The sequence below is a fragment of the Zootoca vivipara genome, chromosome 2 (assembly GCF_963506605.1).
Source record: "Zootoca vivipara chromosome 2, rZooViv1.1, whole genome shotgun sequence".
Classification (NCBI taxonomy): domain Eukaryota; kingdom Metazoa; phylum Chordata; class Lepidosauria; order Squamata; family Lacertidae; genus Zootoca; species Zootoca vivipara.
In genome coordinates this window covers 15,631,936-15,659,885 of record NC_083277.1, presented here as the reverse complement: position 1 = coordinate 15,659,885, position 27,950 = coordinate 15,631,936, and the positions used below count along the sequence as shown (strand labels likewise).

The following is a 27,950-nucleotide window of genomic DNA, read 5'->3' as shown; positions in this document are numbered from 1 at the left end:
TCCTGTCAGTTGTTTAATTAGAAAGCATGACATAGCTCAGGCTGAACTTTTGCAAATATGTTTTCTTCTGCTGTGCACCTGCGCAAGTACCCTCAGAGAAAGTGCACAACTTTGGGGAGGTGATTATATGTCCCCTGCAATTATCAAAATCATTGTGATTGATTTTGTGTTCCTGTGACCAAAATTCAACAGGGCTTTTCCACAGGTGACATCCCCTGCAATTATCAAAATCATTGTGATTGATTTTGTGTTCCTGTGACCAAAATTCAACAGGGCTTTTCCACAGGTGACTTTTGAGGTCAATACTAATACCACCACGACTGAGGAACCAAGAATGACTGATAACTTCTTGCTCCAAAATCGGAAAGAGAACAACACGAATATATTTCGTGGGCTAATAAGGATGAGGGCTGAGATTTAGCCCAACATGGTCTGACAGTCTGATGTTTCATTACATTACATTGGCATCTTCCTCTGCAAAATCAAGCATAGGATGAGGCTTGCAAGGCGATTCTGTTTTTCTTTGGAGGGTGCCTCTAGCTTGCTTGTTTCTGCCAAAAATGACTCTGCTGCTACTGCTATTGCTTCATTTGCACTTGGGGTTAGCAAGGAACAGACCCAGAGATCTCTCGAGCCTACGAATGTCTCCAAATAATTATTACAGACCAGGCGACTACTTTATTAGCGGAGTTATACCTGTGCGGACAGCTGTGTACCCGACACATGCTTTCAGGTCTAACCCTGTCCACGACTTCTTCCCGTAAGTGTTGTTTGCTCTTAGTTTTTAATTGTCCTCAGCCAATTCTGATCTTCCATGCAACTGCCCGCCCCTGCAAATCTACGGGAAGCTTAGTGGATCCACAGAATGCAGGCAGAGTGCTGTTGGTAAGACTGTTGGAGGGATCGACTGGCATATCCAGGAAAGGGGCATGATTGGTTGGCTACAATCCTGATCAGAAGGACACTACACGGCAACACATTTGAAAAGAAGTCACAGAGAGTTACTTGATTACAGTGTTCTTGGAAATAGGGTTGAGCGAACTTGACAATTTCAGTTTCTCCTTTTTATAATAATAATAATAATAATAATTTATTATTTATACCCCGCCCATCTGGCCGGGTTCCCCCAGCCACTCTGGGCGGCTTCCAACAAAACAGAAATTCTAAAATACAGAGATCCATCAAACATTAAAATACAGAAATCCATCAAACATTAAAAGCTTCCCTAAACAGGGCTGCCTTGAGATGCCTTCTAAAGGTCTGGTAATTGTTGTTCTCTTTGACCTCTAGTGGGAGGGCATTCCATTTATATGTTTGGTTCTCCACATTTCTACCTCAGTTTAATACAATTTCTCTCCCATCTGTACTTGGAAGTCAACCTCACTGTGACTGTTTACTCAGAAGTAAGTTCCTTTGTGTTCAGTAGGACATAATCTGTTGTATTGATTTATAGAGATTAAAACTGGAAATAAATCCATGTGTAAGACAAACAGAACCCCCCCCCCCAATAAATTGCTAGATGTTAATCATAGAATGCAGAAACCACCATAATTTCCATCTGATCTATAAATCTCTTTAAATACCTTGGTGTGAAATCATATATAGATTGAACCTGATAGATGCTTGTACGTATCAATGGAGTTTATTAATAGTTAACTCTTTCCTAGCTAGTAGGATAGTCACATTTTTGCACGGAAGGCAGAGGGAAGCATTCTCTAAAGGACTGTTCTTTTTATAAATGTTCCAAATACAGCACTTTTTAAAAAGTATTTGAAGAAGTGGAGAAGTATCTTAAAGTTTCAGGGAAACTGATATAGATCCAATATATTTTTTTAAAAAATTGTCCAGTGGCACCTTAGCGACCAATTAAGTTTGTTCTCTGGGTATAAGCTTTCATGTGCATGCACACTTCTTCAGATACTATGAAACAGAAGTCACGAGGCCCTTATATATAGTGGGAGGGTGGGGTGGGTTTTTTCTCAGAAGGGTAGTAGGAGATGGGTGATTGACTCAATGGGAATGGTAAACCTGTTGACAACCGTTAAGGACTGCAATTAGTCCTAAAGGAAAAAGCAAGGGATAGTTTGTAGATGACCAAAAAGCTTTAGAATATGTAATGAGACAAGATATAGCTCCAATTAGCCACACTACCCCCCAACAAAATAAAAAAATTCCTTCAGTAGCACCTTAAAGACCAACTAAATTTATATTTTGGTATGAGCTTTCGTGTGCATGCACACTTCTTCAGATACACGAAAGCTCATACCAAAATATAAATTTAGTTGGTCTTTAAGGTGCTACTGAAGGAATTTTTTTATTTTGCTTCGACTCAGACCAACACGGCTACCTACCTGTAACTACCCCCCAACAAAAATATGCAAAAGAGATCTGTCTTTTTCTTGTATATGTACATTGTTGCATATTACTTGCTTGTTGGTTGAGACTTTAATCAGAGATATATCATAGAACAAGATTTCTCCTTACTCTCCTGGTACTATGAAACAACACAGGAGCTGACAGTTATGATTATTTGAAACAATCCAATTGTTTTTTCATTCCAGACTGTTGGAAAGGAACTACCAGCATGTCCTGGCTATCCTTTTTGCCATTAATGAGATCAATGAAAACCCTGAGCTCTTACCCAATATCACCCTTGGCTACAGCATCTATGAAAACTGCTTCAGTGTCAGGAATACTTATGAAGCCACCATAGACCTGTTCTCTACCGGACATTGGATGGTCCCTAATTTCAAGTGTGGGAGGCAAGGAAAACTCCTGGCTGTTATTCAAGGAGGGAGCTTTGAAACCTTTTTCCAGATGGCAACCATGCTAGATGTTTACAAGGTCCCTCAGGTATGGAGACAGGTTGCCAAACATAACAGGCATGCACAGATATTGAAGGGTGATCTTCTCTGTAGGGTCAGCTTGAGAGAGATCTCTCATTAAAGCAGAACCACATGAGTTTTGGCACTGGGCAGCAGTGGATGGCAGCAGCAGCAGCATTGCTGTGAGCCTCAGAGTAGATTGGAGCCGCCATTTACATTTCTTGCTATACCCTCAAATTCCCCTAATGTTGTAATGTTCCGGGGGAATTTTCGGAAATGGAAGTGGAAGCTGCCATTTTAGTTTCCTACAATGCCAAACCTCTTCCATCTGTAGTCAATAAAGTTTTGGCCTGATTTGACCTAAATGCAAGTGGTCATGTCTCCTCATTTCATGGTGCTAGATGATATATTTTTGGGGAGGGACGGCTGGGCACACAAATACAGAAACCGCTAAAGGAGGTCTGAACCTGCTATGGGGCTTTGGAAGGCTGGCTGATTGTTCAAGAGTGAGTGTGGAATCAGAAAACCTGGAGGGGGGATTGTGGCATTTGTGGAAAAGATTGTGTCTGAATGGCTGGAACACTGAACACAGAGGCAGGCTGCATTGCAAGTCACACATCAACATACCCTCCATACCACCACAAGTAGCAGCTAACAAAGTGAAATGGGCAAATTCTTATTGTGTATGTGTGTGTTTTGCTTCTTATTTTTATTGAGTTTTGCCTCTTACAGAAATCCAAAAGGAAAAAAAATCCAACCTTCACACCAAAACTGAAGATGAACAAAAACTAAAAAACAACATATTAACAACATAAACATTTTTTCCTCCACCATTTACCAATAATTAATATTCTAAATTACCAATCATTAACATTTTAATCTTTTGAGGTGACTTTCGTCCACCTCACTACAAGTCATATTTTTCCTTACTTAACTGCCTTCTTTAGATGTTTCTCATTTCTTCATACAGTATTATATGATTTATTTATAGTAACTGTTCTGTATTTTGCCAAAATTAATCAAAGCAGAATAAAGGTTTTACTTGGGAACAATGTTTTTTTAAGTAAATTCTATAACACTCCCATTCTTTACAGAACTTTTGGGGTATTTGATTCCTTATTATTTCTGTCATTTTAGCAAGCTCAATATATTCAAATAATTTTATCTGACACTCTTCTTTTGTTGGGATCTCCTCTCCCTTCCATTTTCTGGCAATAATCATTCTTGCCACAGTTGTGGAATATAAGAATATCCTCTTTTTGTCACTTGGAATATCTGGTGTTAGTAAACACAAAAGAAAGGCTTCCGGTGTTTTAACGAATGTTTGTTTAAACATTTTTTTTTCAGTTCTTCATAGACACTGTCTGTCTACAGACAGTGTCTATGAAGAACTGAAAAAAAAAACCTAGACAGCATCTTAAAAAGCAGAGACATCACCTTGCCGACAAAGGTCCGTATAGTTAAAGCTATGGTTTTCCCAGTAGTGATGTATGGAAGTGAGAGCTGGACCATAAAGAAGGCCGATCGCCGAAGAATTGATGCTTTTGAATTATGGTGCTGGAGGAGACTCTTGAGAGTCCCATGGACTGCAAGAAGATCAAACCTATCCATTCTTAAGGAAATCAGCCCTGAGTGCACACTGGAAGGACAGATCGTGAAGCTGAGGCTCCAATACTTTGGCCACCTCATGAGAAGAGAGGAGTCTTTGGAAAAGACCCTGATGTTGGGAAAGATTGAGGGCACTAGGAGAAGGGGACGACAGAGGACAAGATGGTTGGACAGTGTTCTCGAAGCTACGAACATGAGTTTGACCAAACTGCGGGAGGCAGTGCAAGACAGGAGTGCCTGGCGTGCTATGGTCCATGGGGTCACGAAGAGTCGGACACGACTAAACGACTAAACAACACATAGACACTATCCCAAGTTTCTAATTTTCTTACATCCCCACCACATATGCAATATTGTTCCATCTGCCTGCTTACACCTCCAACATTTATTTGAATTTGTTTTATACAACTTTGCTAAGCTGCTATGTGTCAGATGCCACCTATAGAACATCTTCATAATGTTTTCTTTTACTGTGTAGCACACCGTAAATTTTAAATCTCTGATCCATAAATTTTCCCAGGCATCCACCTGTATGGTATGCCCAAAATCTTTTGCCCATTTAATCATAACTCCTTTCACCTCTTCATCTTTTGCTTCCCAATCAAGTAATAGTCTATACATTTTAGATAACACTTTCTTATTGTTATTTGCTTCTCCACGCTGCTTCCTCAACAACTTGGGACCAGTTTTCCTCCAAGATTGACATACTCCATGTGTCTCCTCTTGGCCCCTTTGATTGGCAGAATTGAACTTTATTTTTACAGGTTCCACATAATACCTGGCGTGCACCTATAAGAACTTGATTGTTCAGTGCGGCAGCAAGAAAAATGGAGCCAAACGAGTTCAGTTTGGGAAAGTTTGTACAGAGCACAGATGCAAGGCTGTACTCCAGAAACAGCTCTGCAAAGGTAGTTGAGCATAGGATGATTGGAAAGAAATGTCAATAATTTGGTATCCACTTAGCTGGGAGTAAGTTCAACTCAACTCAGTGTGAAATGTGTAAGGTTGCGCAGCTAAGAGAAGCCCTTTTAGGCTGGCAATGTCTGAGCATTACTTCCCACACTAAACATTGATTCCTTTTCTTACTAGCTCACTTACGGCTTTGTCAACAATATTCCGAATGATAAATCCCAGTTTCCCTCTTCCTACTGGATGAGCCCAAAGGAAACTCAACAGTACATGGGGATAGTGAAAATGCTCCTCCATTTCAGGTGGATGTGGGTCGGTCTCATTGCTCCGAAGCATGATGGTGGAGATTGGTTTTTGAGAACCATGAAGACAACATTCCTTGGGAACGGCATTTGTGTGGCCTTCACAGATAGGATTCAACAACTGTTTGCTGCTGACTTTCATGTTTTACACAGAAAACATTCATATTTGGAAGCGCACCTTACACAGAGAAAAGCTAACATGATCATTTACTTTGGGGATTCTGACTCCATGTTTCTGTTGCCTGTCATACTGAACAAGATTGAAGAAAGAAAATGGACCTCTGTAGGGAAAGTTTGGGTCTCCACAGCTCTGTGGGGTTTCACCTTAAGCACATCTTTTGCATTCTGGGATGTGAAATCCTTCCACGGTGCCTTGTCCTTTACCATCCAAACAAACAAGAGGTCAAAATTCCAAGACCACCTATTGATTCAAGATGAATATTCCCTTGATCGGTTTTGGTCAGAAGCATTTGATTGCTCTGATTCCAACCACAGATGGTCAAGGAAAACTTGGAAAAGATGTATGGGGAAGAGAAAACATGACGATTTCCCCACACATTGGCTTGAGAAAAGAATGTCTGCTGAGAGCTACAACGTTTATAATGCAGTCTATGTTTTGGCACATGCGTTCCATGCTCTCGTCACATCTGTATCTAGCCATATGATGCCTGCAGAAGGCAGAAGAGTTCTGAGAATAAACCCATGGCAGGTAAGAGGGAGAGGGAAAGAGATCCGTTGGAGGTGTCAGGTTGGAGCCAGGAACAGCAGCTGCCAGACTTGGAGCACGGAGGGAGACTTGTTATGGGAAGACCAGAGGAAGGTAGGGGGGGAGTTCACAGCCCAGAGAAAAACAGGAGTTATCAGACAATAGTTTGTCTGAGGCAGTTTCCAAGCCTCTCAGGCGTGCAGGTGTTTTGAAGATTCATTCCCAGTGTCTGCAGTCATGGGATTGTTGTCTGTCACATGATGGTGTATGTTTACACTCCACAGAGTGGGAAGTGAGGGAGACAGGATGTTTGTGTTACTGTGTTTCCTGAAGTGGGACAATTGTCCTTTGTCCTTCATTTTAGCTGCCTGATGCTAGAAAGAGAGGGAGCCATGTTGCAGTTCTCCGTGTGCGTTTATATGTAAATAAAAGTAGATTAGCCAAAATGCTGAGTTGCTGAGTTCTGTTACACAACTGCGCAAACTCTGCGGAACTGTAAGTGTGCTGATGTTTCTTGGCATCAGTCACTGTGATATTCGGGCTGGAGAAAGCTTTTGAAGCTCCCGAACAATCGACCAGGAGGGAGAGAACATCCCAATCGGGCATGTGATCGTTACCAAGGTCCTATTCGTGTGTAGGAGATCCTAACAGCAGGAATGCAGGAGAGGAGGGGTACAAGAAAAGGGGAAATTGACATCACAGAAGCGACAAAAGAGATTTGTTTTCACGCATTGTTTCCAGAGGAAGAGGAACAACGCTGAGGATTTAGTTGAGTCATCATCAGGGTATTCATAAGTCATGGAGGCAGAGAGCTCCGGACAAGTGGCATGTTTTTTCTGGAATAAAACCAACTATTAATTGACTGTACGCGTGTTCGTATATCAATGCTAGGGGTCAACTGTAAGGTTTTGTGTTCATGTAGTATTTTCTTTCACTTAGGGCTCATTCAGACTTTCCCTTGCCCCACTGCTTTCCCCAGAAGGAACTCGATCTTTACCACTGAATTGGCATAAACACCAACTGGGTTTTCTCTGGACTGATGTTTGCTCCAATTCATCACTAAAGAATGGATTTTCCAAGGGAAAGCAGTGGGACAAGTGCAAAACTGTTTGGACCTGTACCTAGAAAGTGTGGGACAATCAGAAAACCCCTCAGACCCAGGCTTTCTAGGCGGAGGACAAGTGCAAGTCTGGATGAGCCCTTAAACTCTGGCTACTTGCATTTTTTTCTGTCCCACTAGTGAGGGTCTGTAGTACAGCGGTAGAAGGTCTGCTCTGCATGCAGGAGGTCTGCGGTTAATTCCTAGCATTTCCAGTTCAAAGGATTCAAATAAGCAGATGAAGAAGTGCCTCTTCCTGAGTTCCTAAAGAGGCAACGCTAACCAGAGATTTTAAAAAATGTTTCTAGATAGAGAAGTAGCCAGGCTTGGTATAAAGCAGTTTCCTGTGTTTCTAAGCCAGCTCCAATTATGATAGTACCTGCCTAAGTCAGGCATAGGCAAACTGGGCCCTCCAGATGTTTTGAGACTACAACTCCCATCATCCCTAGCTAACAGGACCAGTGGTCAGGGATGATGGGAATTGCAGTCCCAAACATCTGGAGGGCCGGAGTTTGCCTATGCCTGGCCTAAGTCAATAATTCTGAGCTGGTGATCTGGGGCATAAAATGGTTGTTGGTATGCCAGATGAAAAAGGGTAATTGAATAATGCAACCCACAGAAGTGATTCCTCACTGTGTCCCTTCCTGTTTTTTGTTCTGCTTTTGGCCTCTGCCCCTCCATTTGCAATTCTGTCTCATTTCCTCATTGGTTGTGATTGCTTGGTTCATCTGCTCAATCCTGCTAATTCAGCAGAGTCACCCCTTGTCAAGAACCCTGTCTGTGTAAACTGGGGGTTACAAACCCCACCAATTATTTATAATTACACAGCTTAAATAAAGTGTGCCTCCTGTTGCTCACCATTTAGGCTAAAAAGGTAAAGGACCCCTGACAGTTAAGTCCAGTTGCGAATGACTCTGGGGTTGCGGCGCTTATCTCGCTTTACAGGCCGAGGGAACCGGCGTTTGTCCGTTCCGCAGGCAGTTTTTCTGGGTCATGTGGCCAGCATGACTAAGCCGCTTCTGGCGAACCAGAGCAACGCACAGAAACGCCATTTACCTTCCCACCACAGTGGTACCTATTTATCTACTTGCACTTTTGGGTGTGCTTTTGAACTGCTAGGGTGGCAGGAGCTAGGACCGAGCGACGGGAGCTCACCCCATCATGGGGATTTGAACTGCCGACCTTCCGATCGGAAAGCCCTAGGCTCAGTGGTCTAGACCACAACGCCACCCACGTCCTTAACCATTTATGCTAGATTGAACTAAATTGCTAATCTATTAACTAAAGCTCTCTCTGACCCGTCTTCAGGTTCTGCCTGGAAATCTGTATTCTCATTGGACTGTAGCAAAGGCCTAATGATTTTGAATGACCACTAAAGGACCTATCACAATTTGACCCATTTCAATTCTCTTGTCCCATATAAAAGCAAGAGTCTACTGTTAACTGCCATAACTGAAATCTTTATAGGTTTTCTTTAAAAAAAAAGAATCTGTAAGTCTAATTCCTCTTAGAAGACTACCACTAAACCCACAGTTACATTATAACTTTTCTGGGACGTTTTTCTATTTAACGTTTAATTAAATTTCTTCACAGGTAACCTCTACGAATCACTTTTCTAGTGAAGTGTGTGTAGCTGTGGAACTGAGCAAAGCAATTTTTTTCCTGAATTCTTCCCCCCCCCCACACACAAAAAAAATCATAGATCCAACACTTGTTTTCACTTGTTCCCACATTCAAGGACTACCTCTGTTTCCTTCAAATAAATTATTTAAAATGAAGAAATGAAGATTGGGATGGAAGAAGGGATGGATCTAATTCATTTACAGATGTTGAGACTCTTTCTCTTTCTTACTAGCTCCCCCCTTTTCTGAGAAGCGTCCATTTCAACAGTACTACCAAGGATGAGGTGCGTTTTGATGAGGATAGGGAGCTGGTGGCTGACTACGATATTGTGAATTTGGTCACATTTCCTAACGAAACTGCTGTAAGAGTGAAAGTGGGGAAGTTGGAGACCCAGGAGTCCTCAGGTCTAGAGATGACCATCGATGAAGAGGCCACTGTGTGGCCCAAATGGTTCAACCAGGTGGGGAGTGCATTCATGTTTTATGCTGTCGTGTAGTAGCTGGGAGCACAAGCCAAGAGCTGGAATATCTACATTTCAAATTAAAAGGGAATGTAAAAGCTGGTCTCAGCTGCAACCTCACATTTGTTATTTAAATATAATAATGCTGTATGATTACTGTGTTGATATAGATGCGGGTGGCACTGTGGTCTGAACCACAGAGCCTAGGACTTGCCGATCAGAAGGTCGGTGGTTCGAATCCCTGCGAGGGGGTGAGCTCCCGTTGCTCAGTCCCAGCTCCTGCCAACCTAGCAGTTCGAAAGCACGTCAAAGTGCAAGTAGATAAATAGGTACCACTCTGGCGGGAAGGTAAATGGCGTTTGCGTGTGCTGCTCTGGTTCGCCAGAAGTGGGTTTGTCATGCTGGCCACATGACCCAGAAGCTGTACGCTGGCTCCCTTGGCCATTAAAGCGAGATGAGCACCACAACCCCAGAGTCATCTGCGACTGGACCTAATGGCCAGGGTTCCCTTTACCTTTATAGATGATAGAGACAGTGCTTTTTCTGGGGGTATGCAGGGTTACGCATACCCCTAAACATTTTGTGAATCTAAGTTTGGTCCCCTGACCGTTTGGTCCAGTCGCGGATGACTCTGGGGTTGCGCGCTCATCTCACTCTATAGGCCAAGGGAACTGGTGTTTGTCCGCAGACAGCTTCCGGGTCATGTGGCCAGCATGCCTAAGCCGCTTCTGGCAAACCAGAGCAGCACATGGAAATGTCGTTTACCTTCCCACTGTAGTGGTACCTATTTATCTACTTGCACTTTGACGTGCTTTCAAACTGCTAGGTGGCCAGGAGCAGGGACAGCGCAATGGGAGCTCACCCCGTCGCGGGGATTCGAACCATGGACCTTCTGATTGGCAAGCCCTAGGCTCAGTGGTTTAGACCACAGCGCCACCCGCGTCCTTGAATGGTATAGTACCTACAGAGAATGGAAGAGCTCCTAAAATACTGTTTGTTTTCTTGATGCCCTTTAGACAAGGCCCCATTCCACATGTTCAGAAAGCTGCCAGCCTGGATCCCACAAAGTGGTGCCAGAAGGACAGCAAATTTGCTGTTATAAATGCACCCCATGCATGGAAGGAGCCATTTCTAGTCACACAGGTAAAACAGCTTTGAAGGAACATCAGGCTCTGAGGGATGAAGAGCAGGTTCACTGAATGTAATCATGCTAGGTCTAAAAAGAGACAGTTGGAAAGAAATTTCAAGATTTGTCACGAATTGTTTCAGTGGTGCTACACTGCCAATCACAAAACTGCAGTGGCAGAAAAGCTGTGCATAGACTTCACCCCGATTCGATTTATAGTCATGACTTGTAAATCTGGATCGGACCTGATTCATTCCAGACCTGATCTGACCTGCACTGGATTCAAATCCCGATTGTAATCCAGTAAATACTAATCTCCTGAAAAGCCAATTGACTTGCATTGCAAAACCAAATTGGCCATCAATTTCTTCTTTTTAATAATTAGAGACATGAAATTTTGAGCCACAGCAGCCCCTGCAAAGGGGATTATTTTGCTAAATTTGTTATATGCTGAACGGTGTCGAATATACTCACAACGCATGCATACCCACACACAAACACAAGATTAAATGCTGAATCAGACACAGAAAACTGAACCCAGCTGTAAAGAGACCTTATTTAAAAACTAGAGTCAAAATTGGAAGGGGTAGGGGAATACTAAGACACAGACAACTGACTTTTTAAAGGGTGGTACTGGGATTGATTGGGAAATGATAGGAAACAAGCACAAGTTGAACAAATGTCACCCAATTCCACCAACCGTTTCCCAAGAGAACTTAAAAGAGTTCAGCACCTCCCCATGCATGCCAAGCACTGAGACTGGAGAGTGCTGAGTAAGGTTCTAACCTTAGAAAACTCCCAATGCTGGCGTTGTCCTTATATGGTGTTGTAATTAATAATTGCAACAGTTTGGAGACAGTTTGTCTGGATTTCTAAAGATTGGGGCAACCAGTTCACACAAATTGCTACATATCAATTCAGGAAAACCTGATCCACTCTGTAGTAATTTGTAGCTGCTTCAGCCTAAACAAAACAGGGCATAAATTGGCCTGAGTCAGTTCACAATTTGGCCAAATCTGCTGCACAGCCCTAGTTTCCAATACTATTCAGTTCTTGGCTCCACAGAAGACCACACAACAGGACTGGGCCTTCATGGCAACTGGCTGAAGTATTCATTGTTTCAGCTTGTGATTTCAACATGGCTGCACCATGTATCTTGGCTTTATTCACCTCAGTAGCAACCCATTATCTGCTGAGCAGCTATTTACCCTGGACAGAATTCCCTAGACCTGGAAATCTACTGGCATCCTATCCTCTCTGAGGTGTTGCTTAGGAACTGCAGTACAATTCAGAATATTGAAAAAAGTTACTAAAAAGACAAAAATTGCTCCATTAGGTAGGGAATACCGGTATATTGATAATACAGAAATTTCTGGGGCTTGATGTGCAAAAACAATGTTTTCTTTCAGATGCAGATCATTGCCACCAGTGTCCAGAAGATCAATACTCAAACAATGAGAGGGATCAATGTATCCCCAAGACTATAGTCTTCCTCTCCTATGAAGAACCACTGGGGATTACCTTGGTTTTCTTTGCCCTAATCTTGTGCCTAATCACAAGTACAATTTTGGGAATCTTCATTAAATACCAAGACACTCCACTTGTTAGAGCCAACAATCGAAACCTCACTTACACTCTCCTCGTTTCTCTCCTGCTTTCCTTTTTGACCTCCTTTCTTTTCATTGGCCAGCCTCAAAAGGTCACCTGCCTTCTCCGCCAAACCATCTTCAGCATCATCTTCTCGGTCGCCGTCTCTTCCGTGCTGGCAAAAACTATAACTGTGTTTTTGGCATTCATGGCCACAAAACCAGGGAATAGCATTAGCAAGTGGGTGGGAAGGAGTTTGGCAAATGGTATTGTCCTTTTTGGTTCTGTCTTTCAGTTTGGCATCTGTATTGCCTGGATTGGAATGTATCCCCCATTCCCAGAACTGGACATGGATTCCCAGATCAGACAGATAATTCTAAACTGTAATGAAGGGTCCATCGCTATGTTTTATTCTGCCCTTGGCTACATGGGCCTTCTGGCTGCCATCTCTTTTACTGTGGCTTTCCTAGCCAGGAAGCTCCCTGGAGGTTTCAACGAAGCGAAGTTTATCACCTTCAGCATGCTGGTGTTTTGCAGTGTTTGGGTCTCCTTTGTGCCAACTTACTTGGGCACCAAGGGGAAATACATGGTGGCTGTGCAGATCTTCTCCATCTTGGCTTCCAGTGGTGGGCTTCTGGGTTGCATCTTCCTTCCCAAATGCTACATCATTGTCTTGAGGCCTGATTTGAATACAAAGGCACACTTAATGATGAGAAGGAAAGATTAAGGTTCTGTCAAATGTGCTGCACAGCTAAATTTCAGAAAAGTGTGTGTGTGTGTGTGTGTGGACTTTCCGACTTGAATGAATTTATTATTACGGTCACAGACCAGTTCTAGCCCACATACAGCATCAAGGAAATCATAAAACACTATAGGGATACATTTGAATTTGCAATCAATATAACAGGGACAATGCAGATATAACAACAATTATAAAAAGATATAAATTTAAACTTAGTTACTAAAATACAACCTAAAATCATCGTTTAAGGCCTTAATCATTATGGTAGCACCACTTGATCCCTGAGTTTTATGGCAGTCGCACAGAATTTGGCTACTCTTAACGTGATCTCAGGATCCTTGTCCTCTACCAGGGATTTTAAACACTGAAGTTCGGGTTCATTTGAAGATTTTTGCAAAGCAGGGGTAATGAATACCAAGTGTATATCTCCATAAAAACGGCAATGTAACAAGGCATGAGAGACAGTTTCTACCTCCATCAAGCCGCAGGGATAGACTCGTTCTGCATATGGTTTACCCTCGAATCTTCCCTGCAACGAGGCAGATGGCAGCACATTGAATCTAGCAAGGGTAAATGATCGTCTGTATTTAGGTATTTGTAATTTTGACAAATAATTTGCTTGGGTAAATCCTCTCCCATTATCTTTTATTGCTGGGTGTTTATTCATCTCGCTCACGTGTCATTGCAGTTCCACATCCGGAATTCGTTGGCGGATTATTGCTCTAGCTTTCTCATAACCTACAGCTGTCAGAGCCTGTGGGGAAGACTTTCTGACTTTTTCAAAACTTTTTTATTATTATCATGGAGTAGCCATCTTCTTTCCAAGGAATGTCACTGAGTACATGCCATGTCGCGATGTAGAAGAAGAAGAGTTTGGAATTGATATCCCGCTTTATCACTACCCTAAGGAGTCTCCAAGCGGCTAATATTCTCCTTTCCCTTCCTCCCCCACAACAAACACTCTATGAGGTGAGTGAGGCTGAGAAACTTCAGAGAAGTGTGACTAGCCCAAGGTCACCCAGCAGCTGCATGTGGAGGAGCGGGGAAGCGAACCCGGTTCACCAGATTACGAGTCCACCACTCTTAACCACTACACCACACTGGCCCTCTGGAACTGCTGGTTTTGGGGGCATTCAATAAAGAGGTTTAGATTTAACAGCAGCTAGGCTGCTGCTCTGTTCTATAGGTGATGGGGGTGGGGGTCTTTATCACCTTGTAAACACTCCACATTAAGTGTTGCAGTTTTTGCACTTCCTGAAAATTACAGAAACTCTCTATTCCTCCTACAAGGAATGTAGACAGGGAGAGATTTTCAGTCCATTCAAATTAGACTGGAAGGGCCTGAAGGGAGGGACCTGGTTTTTTTTGTGTGTGTGTGGCAGTGATACTACGCTGTAAAGTCTCATCTATAGCACTGGTGCTTTATAAATATAGTGACAATTTTGACAGATAAAAGCCTTCAATTTAAACAAAAAGGGGTGAAGTTCTTCACATTTATTTATCCTCCACCCCCAAATGTAAATTGTGTGTTAAGAATTTTCTCTTAACTTCTGCACAATGGAAGCAGTAAAGACGCAGCGCAGCCTCACACGTCGTTCTCACAATTTAGACTCTGTAGTTATACTTCCTCTTGGTTTTTCAGCTCCTCTTTCTCTAAGGACAATAAAGATGAAACTGATTATATTGTGGAGGCACGGGACACCTTGGTGCACACTGACAACCTTCTTTTTCAGGAGCCAGTGGTGGCAAAGGAAACTGCTTCCCAGGGTTGTCCAAAGGCATTTTTTCTGCCTTAGGCAAAATACAAGATGACACTTATGGTCAGCTGATAGTCGCCCACAGCTCCACTAAACATAGTCCAAGTTCAGTGCCTTTTCAATTGTCGTATAGGAAAGCATGACATGACTTGGGTGAACTTTTGCAAACATGTTTTCTCCTGCTGCGCACCTGTGCATTTGCTTCAGAGAGAGCATGATTACACACACCCTGCAATTATGAAAACCATTGTGATTGATTTGTGTCCCTGTGACCAGAATTCCACAGCATTTTTCCAGAGGTCCCTTTTGAGCATTAATAATAAATAAAAACAATTCGAACCCAAAATTATCAATCATTTCTTCCACCAAATTTGGATAGAGGTATATATGGCTAATAAGGATGAGGACTTGGATAATTAGAGGTGGTTTATGGGTCTGATGTTTGACTGCATCTCTATTAGCCCTAGATGACAGACTTTGAAGTCAGACACAGGATGATGCTTGTAGCCTGTTGTATTTCTTTCTTGGCAGATCTCTCTACAAATGTATTGGTATAATAAAGTCAATTGAAGGGGGGGGTGTCTGCTGTATGCTTGGGCCTAAAATGATGCTGCCACTGTTATTGTTTCATTTGCACTTTGGGCTAGTGATGAGTGTAGAGGCAGATATCTCAAGCCTACGAATGTCTCCAAATAATTATTACAGACCAGGTGATTACTTCATTACTGGAGTTATACCGTTGAGGACAGCTATCTATCCAACACATGCTTTCACATCTGACCCTGTCTATGACTTCCTGCCGTAAGTGTTGCTAGCTTTTGATTTCTCTCTCTCTTTATATATATAGTTTTTGCATACATTTTTCCATACATCGTTTAACATTCATTCACATCTTATACAATCTTTTTGGATGCAGCCCCCCTCCCATTTTCTTGATTTGGAGTCCCCAAAAATAGGGGTCGTCTTATACGTGTGTGTGTGTGTGTGTGTGTGTTATAGATGAAAAAATACAGTATATAAAAAAGAAAGCCTAACCTAGCCAGGGCAGGGCTTTGGTCTTTCTTGCTATGAGACATCTACAAGAGGAAGCTCAGGTCTGCTTCATACAATTTTTAAACTAGTGGAATAAGCCTGTGTGTAGGTCTTCCTTCCAAGTAGGTCACTCATAGTCACTGGCATGTTTTTGGGGGGGGGAGGGAGAGCAGGACTAGAACATACCATTCTACCAGTTGATATGCCATTTGCTTTTCATTCCAGGGTACTGGAGACAAACTATCCGCACGTCCTGGCCATCCTGTTTGCCATTAAAGAGATCAATGAAAATCCAGAGCTCTTACCCAACATCACCCTTGGCTACAGCATCTATGAAAACTGCTTCAGCGTCAGGAATACTTATGAAGCCACCATAGACCTGTTCTCTACCACACATTGGATGGTCCCTAATTTCAAGTGTGGGAGGCAAGGAAAACTCCTGGCTGTTATTCAAGGAGGGGGCTTTGAAACCTTTTTCCAGATGGCAACCATGCTAGATGTTTACAAGGTCCCTCAGGTATGGAGGCAAGTTGCCAACAATGCCACACATGTATAGAGATACAAAGGGAGTCTTTTTCTCATGGTCAGCTCCTTGTTTGAGAAATTCATTGGTATAGTATCCCCCTCCACAATAAGCTGTGGTGCTGATGGGCTTAGCTGGTGGTGAGCAGCAATGGTGAGATTTCCTGCAATCCCCTAGTTCATCAGCAGACTGTGTTGTGCCTTGGGCATTTGGGGAAATTTAGGTGGAGACTGCTATTGTATTTTCCTACGATAATCCATATTGATGATGCACCCGGCCACTTCAGAGCACTATAGGAAATGTGAATAGTGTGAGGTTGAGAAAAGATGGGACAGGATGCAATTCAGCTCAGAATTCCTCCACCCTTGGCTGCTAATGGCAGCAGGGAGGGGATTGTGATGTGCATGGGGCCTGCAAAACAATGTTGCAATAGTGCTGGTTCGTGCCAACCATGCATAAGATTGTGGAAGACAAATGTACAATGATTCAGAATCAGGTTGCCACCACCCCAGGCTCACTTATGCTGGGAGTAAGTCCAATCAAAGTCCACAGAACTTAGAGCTCAGTAGATATTTGGAATATTACATTCTTCAGTGGAAACCATTTTTTTGCTAGCAAATGTCCACATTATATTGAATGCTAAGCATTTATTGCTTTCCTTCTAGCTCACTTACGGTTTTGTCGACCATATTCTGAGTGATAACACCCAGTTCTCCTCTTCCTACTGGATGAGCCCCAAGGAAACTTCACAATACATGGGGATAGTTCGGTTGCTCCTGCATTTCAGGTGGATATGGGTCGGTGTATTTGCTCCAAATAATGATGGTGGAGATCACTTTGTGAGAACCATGAAGGCAGCATTCATTGAGAATGGCATCTGTGTAGCCTTCACATACAAGATTCCAATAGTATATTCTATTAACATTCGTATTCCAAGAAAAGCATTCAACGATTTCCGAGCACACATTATGCAGAGGAAAGCCAACGTGATCGTTTATTATGGTGATTCTGACTCAATGTTTCTGTTGCCTCATGTCCTAAGCAGAACTGAAAGAAAATTCAATGCTCCTGTAGGGAAAGTTTGGATCTCCACAGCTCTGTGGGGCTTCACCTTAAGCACATCTTTTCAATACTGGGATGTCAAATTCTTCCATGGAGCTTTGTCTTTTGTCATCCAAACAAACCAGCGGACAAAATCCCAGGGCCTTTTCTTGACTCAAGATGGGCATTTCCTTGGTCATGTTTGGTCCGACACATTTGACTGCTCCGATTCCAACCAGAGATGGTCACGGAAAACCTGGAGAAGATGCATGGGGAGCGGAAAGCTGGAAAGCATTCCAACATCTTGGCGTGGGAATGGTATGTCTGCTGAGAGCTACAATGTGTACAATGCTGTGTACATTGTGGCACATGCTTTCCATGCTCTGATCACATCTGTATCTAGCCGCATGATGGCCACAGAAGAAGACAGACTGGATCTTCTGAACATAGAGGCATGGCAGGTGAGAAACAGTGAGAGCCATTGAAATGACAGCTGAAATGGATAGCCCGTGTTGTTGTCATGCCCCATTTTCTTCTGCTTGGGTTCTGGGAACCCTTTAAGCAGTGTGATGTTGCTCGCTGTCCCACTACTGAGGGGCTGCATTGTAGTGAAAGACAGTGGCATTGCAAAAGGGGGCGGTGGGGGTGGTGCGCTCCCAGTGGCATGTCTCCGGGGGTGACAAGGCAGTGGCCCACCATGGCGGCACTAACAGCCACCACGCCGTTGCAGCCGCATGTAAAGGATCCTCCGTTTGCGTCTGCAGCCGCGAGCAGAGGATCCTGCCCCTCCCAGCCTCCCTCCCTCCCTGGCTCATCGTAAGTGGCTCCTGCTTTGCTGCTTTACAGAGAGCCAGGGAAGGGCGGACGGGAGCCATGGCTCCCCCTCCCTCCCTCCCTTCCCAGTTTGCTGTAAAGCGGCAAAGTGGGGGCCACTTATGGCGAGCCCCCCCAGCCTCCCTCCCACCCTGGCTCGCTGTAAGCGGCTCCCACTTTGCCACTTTACAGCGAGCCAGGGAGGGAAGGAGGGGGACAGACGGGAGCCATGGCTCCCGCCAAAGCAGTGGGGGGGGGGTGACAAAAAAATTCCGCACCGGGTACCACCTGGGCTTGCTACATCTCTGTTGGAAGGGCACATGTTTTGCATGCAGAATGTGACGGGTTGACGCGTTGGCATCACCTCTTAAAAGGATCCAGACAAGGATGTGATGGGAAAGAGATTTTGACGATCCACTGCCACTTAGAACCAGCAATATTGGACTAGAAATTGTAGGTGTGTTCAGTATGTGTGTCGTGTATGCTGAGTATCTGACCGTGTGTGGTGTGAGAGTGTGTGGCGGGACTCCACCCACCCACTCTGGCCATGCTCACTTTTATTTTGGACCTGCCCACCATTGGCATGTAGCTCCCAGGAAGTCGGTCACATTGCTGCCCACTCTTTCGCTACCTGAGCAAAACCTCTATGGCATAAGGCACTCTGATCTATTGGGTTCAAACCCAATAGGTAGGGCTGCCATACGTCCAGATTTTCGTGGACACGTCTGGGAATCGGGCAGCATTTTGGCATCCAGGGGGATTTTCATGAAATCAGCAAAAATGTCCAGGAAAACCTTACCAACAGGGAGATTTTGCCAAATGACCCGATCCCATTGGAGTCAGACAGGAAAGAGGCTAGGACAAAACAGGGAAAGAGACAGAAGGAAACCACCATTGTAGATTAGTAGTTTGGGTCAGAGCATTCAAACCTCTCACTATGTACGGTGGTACCTCGACATCCGAACGACTCGACTTCCGAAGGTTTCGGCTTCTGAAGTCGACAACCCCGGAAGTCTTTTTGCCCCATGCACCCCTGCACGCGGCCGGCGCATACGCAGAAGCACGAAAACACGCGTGCATGTGATGGGCGCTTCAACAACCAAAGACTTCGACTTACGAAGGCAGTCGCGGAACGGATTGTCTTCGTAAGTTGAGGTACCACTGTATTTATTGGGTTTATTTTGCACACTAACTGTGCATTGAGGCAGATAGTCATGGGAGTTGGACATGAACTATCACGTGAAAGAACAAGACCCAAGTTTTGAATTACACATGCTTCACAAAATCCCCTCATCCAATGTTTCCTACAGATTTTGGACTTCCAGATAGTTAATTGTACTGGGATGCTTCATGGCAAGTGATTCATAAATGAAAAGAAACAAATAAAGCGGTTTAATTACCCAGCTTGAAATTATTGTTCCTCTAGCTTCACCCTTTTCTGAGAAGCATCCGCTTCAACAGTACGACCATGGACGAAGTGTATTTTGATGAAGATAGGGAGCTGGTAGCGGACTATGATATTGTGAATTTGGTCACGTTTCCTAATGAAACTGCCATAAGAGTGAAAGTGGGGAAGCTGGAGTCCCAAGCCTCCTCAGGCCCAAAGCTGACTCTTCACGAGGAGACCATCATGTGGCCCAACTGGTTTAATAAGGTGGGGAATGTATTTGCATTTTACAAGCTGGTGAAATGTAGTAGCTAAGTGTGGACCCTGTGAACAGAAGCCTCTCCAGATACAACCATCCTTTTATCCCTTATTGATCCATGAGATCCTTGCAATCTGTGAGAAAGTTTTTCCTGCATGTTCCAAAGATGTCAGAAACCTGCTCTGGAGCAGGACTTTGAATGTTGGCTGTCCTTGTGGAATGGCATTCCAGAAAGCTCTGCATTTTCTGGAAACAATTGAAAATATTTTGGTTCTGACAGGCTTTCCCAGATGACAAATTGGTCTTTGCCATGAGTGTGTATTGTTTTAGCTTTGTTTTAAATGCATTGGCTGCTTTAATTGCACATCACCTTGAGATGATTCTCTAGAACAGTGTTTCCCAACCTTGGGTCTCCAGCTGTTTTTGGACTACAACTCCCATCATCCCTAGGTAGCAGGACCAGTGTTCAGGGATGATGGGAGTTGTAGTCCAAAAGCAGCTGGAGACCTAAGGTTGGGAAACATGGCTCTAGACATGGCTCTAATAAATTAATCAGAAAAATTAATGATAAGAAAATTAACAACGGCTTCTGTCAGTGGTCTCATTCAAATCATTGTCTCTCAGCCTCTCATTTGATATACAGGGGTTAAAATACTGTTGTCATAAGTTCTGCATATAAGATTAGAAGAACCACTTTACAGCATCTTGAACATTAGCAAATAAATTGCCACCTAAGATTTTGTTGACTAGAGTCCACCTAAACTTGTAGCAGCCTAAGTCTGGGGGAAGTGCTCTGACAGTGCCAGCTCTGGGCAAAATGAGACAGCTGCCCCATTCAGTGGGTGCTAACAAGTACAGGATGGTGTCAAGGCTATGGAGGAAAGAGCTATGTGTTCTACAGTGCTCTAAAGAGCCAGTGTGGTGTAGTGGTTAAGAGCGGTAGACTCGTAATCTGGGGAACTGGGTTCGCGTCTCCGCTCCTCCACATGCAGCTGCTGGGTGACCTTGGGCTAGTCACACTTCTCTGAAGTCTCTCAGCCCCACTCACCTCACAGAGTGTTTGTTGTGGGGGAGGAAGGGAAAGGAGAATGTTAGCCGCTTTGAGATTCCTTAGGGTAGAGACATCACCTTGCCTACAAAGGTCTGTATAGTTAAAGCTATGGTTTTCCCAGTAGTGATGTATGGAAGTGAGAGCTGGACCATAAAGAAGGCTGATCGCCGAAGAATTGATGCTTTTGAATTATGGTGCTGGAGGAGACTCTTGAGAGTCCCATGGACTGCAAGAAGATCAAACCTATCCATTCTGAAGGAAATCAGCCCTGAGTGCTCACTGGAAGGACAGATCATGAAGCTGAGGCTCCAATACTTTGGCCACCTCATGAGAAGAGAAGAATCCTTGGAACAGACCTCGATGTTGGGAAAGATGGAGGGCACTAGGAGAAGGGGACGACAGAGGACGAGATGGTTGGACAGTGTTCTTGAAGTTACGAACATGAGTTTGACCAAACTGCGGGAGGCAGTGGAAGACAGGAGTGCCTGGTGTGCTATGGTCCATGGGGTCACGAAGAGTCAGACACGACTAAACGACTAAACAACAACAACAGGGTAGTGATAAAGCAGGATATCAAATCCAAACTCTTCTAGGCTACTCTATTGCCCTCAGATGTGGGGGAAGATGCTGTCCCACAACAAACCATCAAGCAAAATTCAGCTGCCAGTCCAGTATGTGTAATGGAGTGGAGCAAGTTTGTTCCATCAATGGATGCTGGCCATGATAATGATGCTCTGCCTCCACAGTTGGAAGAGGCAACAGCCCTTCTGGATATCTGTTGCTGGAAGCTACAGGAGGGAAAGATGCTCTTGTGCTTCGGTCCTGCTTGCTGGTTTCCCACAGGCATCTGGTTGGCCTCTTTGGGAAGAAGGATGCTGGACCAGATGGAACATTGGCCTGATCCAGCATGCTGTTCTTGTATTCTTATGTCCTGTTCTTCACGAGCAGCAAAATGTTTTGGACAGGCCTTGTTCATCAATCACAGGAGAGAGTAAGATTCAAGTCAAACAAGACACAGGTCCATCGGAATAGAATCATGGAGTTGGAAGAGACCACAAGGGCCATCCAATCCAACCCCCCTGCCAAGCAGGAAACACCATCAAAGCATTCTTGACAGATGGCTGTCAAGCCTCTGCTTAAAGACCTCCAAAGAAGGAGACTCCACCACACTTCTTGGCAGCAAATTCCACTGTCGAACAGCTCTTACTGTCAGGAAGTTCTTCCTAATGTTTAGGTGGAATCTTCTTTCTTGTAGTTTGAATCCATTGAATAGGATGGTTTATTATCTACAGACAAAGCAGAAACTCCTCAAACACTCTTTGTTTTTTTATTCCCTTCAGACCAAGCCTTGTTCTACCTGTACAGAAAGTTGCCAACCTGGATCCCACAAGGTGGTGCCAGAAGCAAAGCCAGTTTGCTGCTACAAATGTGTCCCATGCATAGAAGGAACCATTTCTGCTCACACAGGTAAACGGCTTTGAGGGAACAGCAGCTTCAATGTGAAAGTAGTAATGCTAGGTCTGAAAAGAAATGTTTGCCGAGCAGAATCATAGAATTGTAAGGCAGCCATCTTTGCAAAATCTAGGTCCAGAATTTCAAGATGCAGATTTCCACAGAACAGTTACCTTTTAAATTTCTGTTCTGGTGAAACAATTCCAGGGCAATCATCTGTCTGATGCACTGCTTACGAGTTGAGACCCAAATGGGCTCAAAGTTCTCCCCTATTCCTCTACTAAGCGCTTGCAGGGAATCTTTGCTAAACCACCACTTTTAGTCATGCAACATCCTGAGACCATCTTGGCTGTGAGTGCTGGATGACCTTGCAGGACATGCAGACCTTTTCGCACTTGGCTTGGCCGGGCTCGGACTGACTCCAGCTACAAAAGCTGAGGCTGCTGAACAGGCTCTAGGGTTGAGGTATCGCTTGTTGCCATCATTGATATCAATTTCTTGTGTCTTTATTTTTAGATCTTACTATGATTTAACGTGGAAATTGTTCAGATTGGTTGGGTACATTCTGATGCATTTTCTTTATTATTTACGACTATCTTTCTTACCATTTGAAATTGTGTAATGTGCTACATGTTGCAAGCTGCCTTGATCACAGTTTTAACTATGGAAAGGCAGCATACACATAAAATGATGTGTATATGTATGAATTGACCATGATGCATGACACTCATGTTTTATGGCCACAGTTTTCCATCAGTTTGGAAAGATGCCGCAGTCATTTCTCATAACCGAATCTCTTGTCCTACTCCCATCGTGCTTTTCTCATGAGTTGTGGTGCAGCACTGCTACCCACAATATTCCAATGGTATAAGGACCTGACTTCTAGCACTATTCAGCTTTTGACTTCCACAACAAAGTGCATCAGAGGACTGGGCTGTCAAGACATATGGTTCAATGTCCTTGTTTCATAGCTGCCAAGTACCCCATTTTCCCCGGGAACCCCCCGTTTTTACTTACCTTTTCCCGGTGGTCCCCCGTATCACTTCGTCTCCCGTTTTTCTCCGTTATTTTCTCCTGCCGGTGGCCATTTTTTCCTTTCCGATTTGCCCTTCTATGGGCACCAAAAATGGCCACCGCTGGCTTCAAAAGTCGCATCTACGCATGTCCGGAAGTGCATAGACGCGACCTCTGGTGTTGGCGGCGGCCATTTTTGGTGCCCATAGATGGGCAGAGCGACACCAGAAGTTACGTCGACGCAACTTTCGGTTTCACACGGATGCCGGTTCCGGATTCTGCAGTCCGGGACTTGGAAGGTAAGTTGCTTCAGTTCTGATTAAATATGACTGCAGCATATGTCTTGACCGTACTCAGCTCAACATCAGTCCATTATCTGATAAGTAACAATTTTCTCTGCACTTCAGCTATGATCCTGTGATTCCTGGTTCTCTAGATCTGACAGGCTCCAGAAAAACTGTTTTCATGCTGTATCCGCAAGAAAGGTTCATTAGGAACTGCAACAGAGAGAGAGAGAGAGAGAGAGAGAGAGAGAGAGAGAGAGAGAGAGAGAGAGAGAGAGAGAGAGAGAGAGAATATGGAATAAAACTATTACAAAAAGAAGATGCTACATTTTTGCAAGGAATGTCATCATCATTATTCTTTATTTGACCGTCAGTCAGATAAGATACATTTCTCAGTACAAGATTAAAACATCTAAGACATCTATAAAAACAAAAAACCTCTAAAATAAAACATGGGCAGCACTACCGTAATAAAGCTATACAGATAAACCCACATCAATGCAGTCGATTTTAATCTTACGATGCTTGAGAGCTAGGAAGAGAAATTTGGCCACCAAGACAGCTGTTTTCTCAGTAGGATTATTCAACAAATATACAACCTGACTTTCTCTGGAAAGGCTAAGATAGGCATGGGGCTATGAGATATTGTCTTAAATCTACATAGAAAGGGCAACTCAGGAGGATATGTTCAGTGGACTCTACCTCCCCCAAGGCACAATGGCAAGTTCTCTGGTCATATGGAACTCCCCTGTACCTTCCCCAAAATACCACAGATTCGAGGACGTTCAATTTGGCCGCAGTGAGGAGTCTATGGTATAGGATTTCCGCGAGATAAGGAGCTGGTGTAACCTGATAGATCTGCTCCCCCACGAACATCCCTGGTATCACGAGGGCTATGTCCTCTTGTCTAGCAATATCGCCCAATCTCTGAGACATCACAGCTCTAGCTTGACTGTTTGTCATAGACTCCAAGTAAAGATGTGACAGCCCGCAAGTCTGTACTTCATCCAAGACCTCCCTTTCCCATGATGATTGAAAATCATCCCTCAATATCAAGGGGGCCAAACAAGGAATGTTTTAACAAGGAAAATATTTGATGTTTGGCGTATTGAAATCTTTCTTTCTTTCTTTCAGATGCAGATCACTGTCGTGAGTGTCTAGAAGATCAGTACTCAAACAATGAGAGGGATCAGTGCTTCCCCAAGACTATAGTCTTCCTCTCCTATGAAGAACCACTGGGGATTATCTTGGCTTTCCTTGCCCTACTCTTGTGGCTAGTCGCAGGTTTCATTTTGGGGATCTTCATTAAGTACCAAAGCACTGCACTAGTTAAAGCCAACAACCGAAACCTCACTTACATCCTCCTTGCTTCTCTCCTGCTTTCCTTTTGTTCTTGCCTTCTGTTCATTGGCCAGCCTCAAGAAGTCACCTGTCTTCTCCGCCAAACCACCTTCAGCATCATCTTCTCGGTTGCCGTCTCTTCCGTGCTGGCAAAAACTATAACTGTGGTTTTGGCATTCATGGCCACAAAACCAGGGAACAGCATCAGGAAGTGGGTGGGAAGGAGTTTGGCAAATGGTATTGTCCTCTTTGGTACTTTCATTCAGTTTGGCATTTGCATTGCCTGGATTGGAATGTATCCCCCATTCCCAGAACTGGACATGGATTCCCAGGTCACACAGACAATTCTGCTGTGTAATGAAGGGTCCATCACTATGTTTTCCTCTGCCCTTGGCTACATGGGCCTTCTGGCTGCCATCTCTTTTACTGTGGCTTTCCTCGCCAGGAAGCTCCCCGGGGGTTTCAACGAAGCCAAGTTTATCACCTTCAGCATGCTGGTGTTTTGCTGTGTCTGGGTCTCCTTTGTGCCAACTTACTTGAGCACCAAGGGGAAATACATGGTGGCTGTGCAGATCTTCTCCATCTTGGCTTCCAGTGGTGGGCTCCTGAGTTGCATCTTCCTTCCCAAATGCTACATCATTGTCTTGAGGCCTGATTTGAATACAAAAGAGCACCTGATGTTGAAAAGCAAAGATTAAGTTTGAGGGAAAGTAAAGGGGGAGTGAAACCCTCTCAAAGACTGGGGTGTGAAAATGCTCAGATAGATGGTGAACTTTTTTACTTACTCACATGGGAAGCCAACCCCCACTCAACCCAGCCTAAGAAACGCTACATTACCAAAGCAGACAGCAGGTGGCTTTCTGCTAAGCTGATATACAGTGGTACCTCTACTTACGAATAACTCTACTTACGAATGTTTCTACTTACGAATGGAGCTCCATCCGCCATCTTGGATGCGGTTTAGATAGGATTTTTTCTACTTACGAATTTTTAGATAGGGTTGCTTCGACTTACGGATTTTTTCTCCCAATGCATTCCTATGGGATTCGACTTACAATTTTTTTCAACTTACAAATGTGCGTTCGGAACGCATTAAATTCGTAAGTAGAGGTACCACTGTATTATTTTATTGAGGTATCTGTGGGTGGTTGGGATCCTAACCACCTTGTATAAACTGAATTAGATAAATAACAACCTTACCTGAAAGAGCTGCAATTTATAGTTCAAATACTTTTCTTCTTCCACATCATACTGAATTACATATTTCGGGTTTACCGCCACCAACTGAGGTCAATGAGTTAAATGGCTTTTACTTAAAGATGCACACTGTGTTAAGATCCGCACTGCCATCTGCAAGAAATACATTACAGTCGTACCTCGGTTTACAAACACAGTTGGTTCCGGAAGTCTGTACTTAACCTGAAGCGTACTTAACCTGAAGCGAACTTTCCCATTGAAAGTAATGGAAAGTGGATTAAACCGTTCCAGACAGGTCCGCAGAGTACTTAAACTGAAAATACTCAAACCGAGGCATACTTAAACCGAGGTATGACTGTAAACTGTTTGCATTTTCATCAATAAAATATTTGGAATGCAACTGCCAGGGGCGCAAGATCACCTAGCTACGGCTCTGATCCTACGACTTGTTTTGTGGTTTTGTTATGTTTTGCTTTAAATCATCTTAATAAGAATCAACAACAACAACAACAACAACAACAACAACAACAACTTATTCATTTATACTCCGCCCATCTGGATGGCTTCCCCCCCCCTGCCACTCTGGGCGGCTTCCAACAAACATTAAAATACATCAAATATCACAGATTAAAAACTTCCCTAAACAGGGCTGCCTTTAGGTGTTTTCTAAATGTCAGGTAGTTGTTTATCAGGTAGTTGTTCCACAGGGCGGGTGCCACTACCGAGAAGGCCCTCTGCCTGGTTCCCTGTAGCTTTGCTTCTCGCAGTGAGGGAACCGCCAGAAGGCCCTCGGCGCTGGATCGCAGTGTCCGGGCAGAACGATGGGGGTGGAGACGCTCCTTCAGGTATACTGGACCAAGGCCGTTTAGGGCTTTAAAGGTCAGCACCAACACTTTGAATTGTGCTCGGAAACGTACTGGGAGCCAATGTAGGTCTTTCAAGACCGGTGTTATGTGGTTTCGGCGGCCACTCCCAGTCACCAGTCTAGCTGCCGCATTCTGGATTAGTTGTAGTTTCCGGGTCACCTTCAAAGGTGGAGCGCATTGCAAGTGAGAGAGAACCAGAGCATGCACCACTCTGGCGAGACAGTCCGCAGGCAGGTAGGGTCTCAGCCTGTGTACCAGATGGAGCTGATAGACAGCTGCCCTGGACACAGAATTGACCTGCGCCTCCATGGGCAGCTGTGAGTCCAAAATGACTCCCAGGCTGCACACCTGGTCTTTCAGGGGCACAGTTGCCCCGTTTAGGACCAGGGAGTCCTCCACACCTGCCCACCTCCTGTCCCCCACAAACAGTACTTCTGTCCTGTCAGGATTCAATCTCAATCTGTTAGCCGCCATCCATCCTCCAACCGCCTCCAGGCAAACAATTAATTAAATGAATAGATAAATAACACCAAACAAAGGATTAAATGAACAACAGAACTGGAAACCAGAAGCAGCTCAATAAAAATAGCATATGAAAATAACTCAGCCTCTCTATATACCACAAAGGAAAAACCTGGGTGAATTGGGGGGGGGGGGATTTCATTTAAACTGCCAAAACAGCAGACACCAACTGAATGCAGAGAAGATGCCACTTTCTCACTGTAGCCAATCAGTTCCCTTCCAGAGAAGGAAACATCCAGAAATGGACCTCTGGTGACATGGCTGCCCAAGCCCTTTTCCTGCCTGAGGAAGAACAAAAATGTCAGCCCTCCTACTCCACAAATAGCAAGTTATTTTGGCACATAAAGCAGAAAATCCCACAAGCGTGTCATTCTGGGAGTGAAAAATTAAACACAATTAAATTAAATTTGAAAATTGATGCAGT

The 27,950-nt window shown here is 44.0% G+C and overlaps 1 protein-coding gene across 1 annotated transcript; it reads left to right on the top strand.

The window, feature by feature from the left end:
* The first annotated feature begins 641 nt into the window (after positions 1-641).
* On the top strand, positions 642-25,639 carry LOC118080131 (vomeronasal type-2 receptor 26-like). The gene is made up of 9 exons (XM_035105062.1): positions 642-760; positions 2,562-2,853; positions 9,305-9,532; positions 12,349-12,485; positions 16,002-16,293; positions 16,965-17,138; positions 19,580-19,807; positions 22,191-22,317; positions 24,735-25,639. Exons 1-9 carry the CDS (start codon positions 642-644, stop codon positions 25,637-25,639), a joined length of 2,502 nt encoding a protein of 833 aa, XP_034960953.1.
* The last annotated feature ends 2,311 nt before the right edge of the window (positions 25,640-27,950 follow it).